Source organism: Hordeum vulgare, chromosome 2H (genome assembly GCF_904849725.1).
Source record: "Hordeum vulgare subsp. vulgare chromosome 2H, MorexV3_pseudomolecules_assembly, whole genome shotgun sequence".
NCBI lineage: Eukaryota > Viridiplantae > Streptophyta > Magnoliopsida > Poales > Poaceae > Hordeum > Hordeum vulgare.
Genome location: NC_058519.1, coordinates 17724777 through 17731270, shown reverse-complemented (window position 1 = coordinate 17731270; position 6494 = coordinate 17724777). Strand labels below are relative to the sequence as shown.

General features: G+C 45.1%; 1 protein-coding gene across 1 annotated transcript; it reads left to right on the top strand.

Moving 5' to 3' along the window:
• The first annotated feature begins 3393 nt into the window (after positions 1-3393).
• On the top strand, positions 3394-4809 carry LOC123429253 (dirigent protein 1-like). The gene is made up of 3 exons (XM_045113308.1): positions 3394-3739; positions 3928-4108; positions 4334-4809. The coding sequence occupies exons 1-3, from the start codon at positions 3456-3458 to the stop codon at positions 4598-4600; spliced, it is 732 nt and encodes a 243-aa protein (XP_044969243.1). The 5' UTR covers positions 3394-3455; the 3' UTR covers positions 4601-4809.
• Positions 4810-6494: the final 1685 nt, after the last annotated feature.

Below are 6494 nucleotides of genomic sequence, written 5' to 3'. Positions count from 1 at the left end.
GCTGCCTTTGTTTCTGACCACCTCCGGCCACCTTGATGCCACCCCTAGACGCTCACGAGCACTAGCTATGGTAGAGGCCAAGGTCTCATCCAACCATCGTTGGAATCGGTCAGACGTGCAACTCCGCTCAGCCATGCTATATGTTGCCGACCAGCCGCCGGTCAGCTGATGTGGTCGTAATTTACAGTGGCCCGCATGTCATTTTCACAATCCCACTCTAACAGTCAAAGGGGCTGACCCAACAAAAATGCTGCATTTGGCCATATGTGAGGTACAGGTAGATAGATTTGGGCAAAAGTGAGCATGACTTATAGGGTTGGGCAAGACTAAGGAGAAATTAGGAAGGGAAGGCATGAAAATAGAAATCCCTATAGTTAAACGCAAAACATAATGAAATCAATTTGCCTCGTTATCTATGCACCATTTCTCCGGCACAAGCATGGTTGTGATGATGGCATATTTTTGCTACCATGAACTAGTTTCGATTGGAGCAAGCAACGATTTAGTCTCTTGCCATTCCTCGGAACTCCTTCTCCCTTGTACGACGCAATTAGAGCTGAAAACAAATCGATTCATGCCTTTACATTTTCTTTGACAGATTTATGTGGCAGTGGGAGGTAGCTGATTTTTCTTCGATTAATGGACATAATTTAAAATATAGCATCAACTGGATACATAATATAATGAGCGACACTCAGCCTTTGCAAGATGTATGCATGCATAACCAATAGTCTGACTGAAATAACAAATGACATATTGGCAATGGTGAAGTCTTGAGACTTACACTATGCCTATGTAGAAGAAGGCGAATGACCGATCCAAAAACTCTTCTATCACCCAGGTTAGGTAAAACCCTACCTGGTCACTCTTTTCAACCGTGTACATATCGTCTTAAACAACGTTTGATACTTCATTCGATGTACCGTAGGCCACATACAAAGTCAATGCGTACATCACAAAAGACCTCGAGTAAGAGAAGATGTCTTGTGATTAAAAAGAATATAGTTTTACAGTCATAGCAATCATAATAAGGCAACCACTCCTACCCTTACTAGCGTGTTAAATCCATTTGATATTCTGCCAAGCCAGTGAGCATAAATATTGGCAACACTAATGGAAGGTAACAAACTGGACACTGTTTGGATGACCGACCATTTAGAATGCGCAAACTTACATTTAAAAAAGGTGTTGCTTGTCTCGTCGTGGGTACAAAAGTTGCAACTCTTATTTTTTTTCCAATTGCAGCGATTGAGGTTGTCTTTAGTTAGCATAACTCTCCTTCGAAGAAAATACATGATGATATTAACTTTAACTATCATTTATTATTTCCAAATTTGATTACTATTGTTCATTGGAATCTCTGAGTGCATGTGTGCATGGTACAGATAGTTGACTTTGAAGGATTCATATATATTTAGATTCCAATGAAACACATCATGTCCTTATGTCTGGTTAATCAAATGCAACCGGGTATAAGGGATGTTGTTGGGTTTAGTCCCAATCATTGTGGGAGGAAACAAACACGATTTATAAGGATGGGGTGTCCCCTTCTAACAAGCTAGTTTTTTGGAAGGGAGGACCCAAGGCCTCTCATAAATTGGTGTTGCACTCCGATTGGGTCTGGTTGACGTATGTGGGTAGAAAATGCTGGTGTTAGCAGACCGAGGGTTGCGTAACAATAGATATCAAAGCTCAGGTGTTCAGAATAAATCTCGGTGAACACGGGTGGTCTGTCATTGTTGGCGTATTGAAAACACTGGTGTTATCGGGCCCATGGTGACCGATGTGTGAGGGGAATTTTTTTGGTTTAGTCCCACATCAATTGAGACAGAACACAACTTATATGGATGGGGGCGTCCCCTCCTAACATGGTAGTCTTTTGGGGAAAGAGGGCCCAATGACTCTCATAAGTCGTTGTTGCTCTTCGGTTGGACCTAGTTAACGCATGTGGGTCCAAACGCCGGTGTTAACGGATCCAAGATTGCGTAACAGTTATCATAATATAAGGCAAGGGCCAATCAAATCTCACATAAGTGAAACGTTCGATCGGAAGAGGCTGAGCACATAAACAATAGTATCATTTTTATGACGTACAATACGGTACAAGATTGAAATTGTTTCAGTGTGTAGCTATGTATCTACCATCCTTTCAAAGACATATCTCCATCCTTTATTGTAAAACATTCAAAGCCGAATGGTATGCATCCATGCATGAGAGTGTCTATTTCAATATTGTTTGATACTCACCGAGGCGTATAGTTAATCACATAATATAGTGAAATTGGCTATGTTAGGCTGCCCTTAGTGGGAGTATTATAGTCGGTATCATGTACGGAAATCCCTTTTGGAGGACGAGCTCCAATGAGACCGGTTTTTGAAAAATTCAAAATTCATCAAAATTCGTATTTCTACATTTCAAAAAATTCTAAAAAAAATTATAGATATACTTGGAGGCATAATGCACAACTGTGTAAGTTTTCAGGACAAAATACTTTGAACTGAGGCTGTGCAAAAAAGATTAATCTGGGGCTTTTTAAAACATGATACTATTCATCCTTCTAGATTATGAATTTGTTTTTTTTTGTATAGATCACATTTCAAGGTATGTTGTTCTGAAATTTTACACACATACGCATAGCATCCTTGTTTACTTGTACAATTGTTTTCAGATTTTTTAAAAGCTGAAAAGTTTGAATTTTGATTTTTTCATAAAGGGCCCCTATGGATCTTCTGAAGTTTGAAACAATGAGCACACATTAGATCTCTCCATGATTTCTAGAAGCTGAAAAGTCATGACTAGTTAAGATTTTGAATTGTACACACATCACGCATATGGAGTAGTACAATGAGCACACATTAGATCTCTGCATGACTGTGCACATAGTTGACCAAAAAGCAATTTTTTGTTTGAAACAGTCGATGGTTTTGATCTATCCTTCCCAGTGTGCGCAGCTCATTTAATGGACCAAGCAGACAAGCACTGACTAACCATGTGCCATCATGATGATAGAACGGTCTAGTTGCTCTTAATGATCTTCTTAGTCACGACTCACAAGAACGGCATATAGTATTCCATGCATTATGGTTTAGAAGTCGTGTTTAGAAATTCTCATGGTTATTGATTGACTGTAAGATGGGTTAAAAAATAACATTCACACTATACATATATATAGAAGTAGTACAACGAAATACTAATTAGCTGCTAGGAGTAAATGAAATACGTCCTAAACCTTGTTTATTGTGAAAAAGCACGTAAATTTAACCGTGCCTTCTAAACCATGACGAGGTGAGTACTAGAAGATAGCTAGATATTGGAACTGTATGGATCTACGATTATCTCCATCCTGGGTCCCTGGGCAAGCTAGCTACAGTTAAATACAAGCCCTCCTCATCGTGCCTTCTTCACTTGACAAACACAAACCACAAGCTACCTAGTTTGATCTCCCACACTGGCCATGGCTAGTTACGACGTCACCCCTTACAACGGTGCCTCCGTGGAGAACACTAAGATCCACTTCAAGAAGTTGTACTTGCGCCAAAACACTTCTGGACCCAACTCGAACCAGTCAAAGTTGATAGACGGCGACGTCGGCAGCGAGTTCGGGAGGACCGCCGTCACCAACTGGGCCATCCACGACGGCCCGAGCCTAGATGCCAAGGTGGTGGCCCGTGCAAGAGGCCTGCACGTGAACGCCGTTGATGACCACAGCTCATTCACCATGGTTTTCGAGAGTAAGAGGTACGCAGTGATCTAAATTCTCTTCTATTTCTTTACGGAGGGTGTAGTTTGCATTTGCATTTGCTTTTGCACTGTGTAACTTGTGATATGATCCATTAGTGCTGGATTATGATTGTCTGATGTATGTGTAATTCGGTATGAGGTATGCGTGCGTGATAAATCTCTGACTATGAGTTGACGTAATACAGGTTCAAATGTTCCACGCTTGAGATAATGGGAGCAACTGCCCTGGGCCAAGGTGACTGGGCCATTATTGGCGGGACCGGCCAATTTGCAATGGCGCGCGGCGTCGTCCAAAGATTCGTGTACGAAAGATCAGATCACGGACAAGTAGTGGAGCTTGCTATCGAAGCATTCTGCCGCGCCAAGGTATCCAATGTGTTTATCTGTCCAGATTAATTTCGATGCATTTCTTTCAAGTCACAGTGCTCGATCGGTCTCATGCATGAAGGAGCCTCAGGACGTAGATGCACATTATTAGACGTCTTTACGTTCTACAGTACTCTTTATCTGTCTGTACGAGTAATAGCTAGGCTGCAGGACTTCTTACGGGGGTTGCCTAATTAACATCCTCTTGCCTCATTACATGTGCAGCTTCCATGGACAAGGGGAGAAGATGGACCCATGGCACTTCTCGCGGGCTTTAAACCTCAATATGACAAGCTCAACCCCAGCCCAGCCCTGCCGGGGGGCTCAAAGTTCAAGCCCAACACCGGCCCAATAGGCTTTAAACCTAATAAACCCAAGCCCGACCCGGCCCTGCCGACAGGCTCAAAAGTCAAGCCCAAGACCAACCCAATAGGCTTCGCAATTCCCCCGGGCATTAAACGTAAATATGACAAGTCCAAGCCCAAGGCCTAGGCCCTCGATTTTCGGGCCAAACCGGAGATGGTCAGATATAACTCTAATAAGCGTCCTGTTTTGAGCCCAATGTTACAGCGTGATGGTTAATTAGGATTCTCCATATTCCCTTGTGATCATTGGCCCTTTTTACTTCCGAGTGGTTTTGTTGTCACCAGTTATGCCATTTGTGTTTTCTGAGGAATTAATAAAGTTTTTTTTTGAGAGAACCACATGTTTCATTAATCGAAAAACAAGTTACAATAAGTAACACACGTGGAAACTAAAAGACAAACCGGAATAAAATGATTATCCTGAATTTGCAGATAAAAACCTAAGAGATCGAGAAATACAAAACGATCCCTATGGTTTCCTGCAACCACCATAACGAACGGCCGCCGCCCAACTCCAGCGCCGCCGAGGCGAACGCCGGAAGAGACGCCGAGCCTCCACCATCCCAAGATCAGAGAAAGCACCATCGCCAACGAGGCTTTGTGAGTCGATGAACAGGCCCGCTGCACGCAGCAAGGCACATGTCGGTGTGGCACGTCGACCGGGGACGTCCCCGTGCTGTCTTGGACCAAGATTTGTCGCCTCCCATCGACGAAGTCGGAGAGGAACGGCAGATCCACCACCTCCGGACCGGCATCCTCGCTCCAGAAGAACCACCTCGCCCCGGCCGCCAGCGCCGTCACGAATAACCACGAACGCCAGCGACAGACCGAGAAACAGATCTGAAGAACGACGAGAAGACCAAGCTGCCGATCTGAAGGACCGAGCAGCGCACGTTGCCATCAACTCCGAGACGCCGCCATAAAGATCGTCGCCAGTGTGGAAATAGAGTTGAGGCAAATTTATTTGCCCGGACGTCGCTCCCACCACCCCAACGACGTCCCAAGAAAACACTAGGCCAACCCTAACTACAAGCCGGCGTCGCAGCGCCGTGGTCCCCACCTCCTCACGTCGCCGGAGTGGGCAACGGAGTAGGCAGGGACCGATGGCGGCCGGCGTCGCTGGGGGCAGTTAGATCGCCTCCTTATTGCCTTTTCCTTGGGGTCGGGGCGGTTGGGCGTGGCTTGGGTCGAGAGCGGGTTGTGTAGATAGGAATTAATAAAGTTGTTGCTGCTTGTTGTCTACACTATTTATTTATAACAGAGCAAACATAAATTCTTCTAAACTCACCTCATAAAATGTACACGGACTCGTTACCACCACATGATTAGATCCACTTCCCCTAAAAAAACATGATTAGATCCACTAAACATAATCTAACAGCCCATATTAATCTAATCTGTATTCTGTGTGGCAATTCACGTTGACTGACCGCGTTTCTTCCCAGAGGAAAAATACTAGACACCACGTCCCGCATGCACGCACGTCGCTTCTTCCCCTATCCCCCGCCTCTCACATGTAGCGTCCGGCCGGCAGTCGCACACCGCTCCTCCGCTGTCTATCCTATGATTTGGTCGCCGGCCTACCGCCCGCAACGCCTCCCCTTGCAACAGCGCCCGCCGTGCACGGCCCGCACCGGCGCCTCTAGCTCCGTCGCACGACACCGCACGGAGCAGAGCACGTCCAGCACACGGCCGGCCACTCGCTGCTGGGTCTCCTTCTTTTCGTGGCACGGTCCGAAATCTGCCCCGGGGGTCCATAAAAGTTGTAGATGAGCACAGCGACGGCGCACACTGTGAAGAGGCCTCTGTTCTTCCTTTTCCACCTGTAGTGACAACTTTCATACGGGAATGTAAGTTAGTGGGGGCAGTGAGTTATTTGTGAGCGGATTAATTATGCATGTAAAGATGAACTTAAACCACCGATGGCTCTCAGCAACCTTCAACATAGGAGTTCCTTTTTATCCCCACCTTTTTTGTTGACTTTGTTAGGTTTAATTTAGATTGTCTCTGCATCTTAGTTA

Bases quoted from the DNA above. Each gene is read 5' to 3' on its own strand.
- LOC123429253 (XM_045113308.1), top strand. From the start codon at position 3,456: ATGGCTAGTTACGACGTCACCCCTTACAACGGTGCCTCCGTGGAGAAC. The intron at 3,740-3,927 runs GTACGCAGTGAT...GACGTAATACAG, and splicing joins ATGGTTTTCGAGAGTAAGAG to GTTCAAATGTTCCACGCTTG. The intron at 4,109-4,333 runs GTATCCAATGTG...TTACATGTGCAG, and splicing joins AAGCATTCTGCCGCGCCAAG to CTTCCATGGACAAGGGGAGA.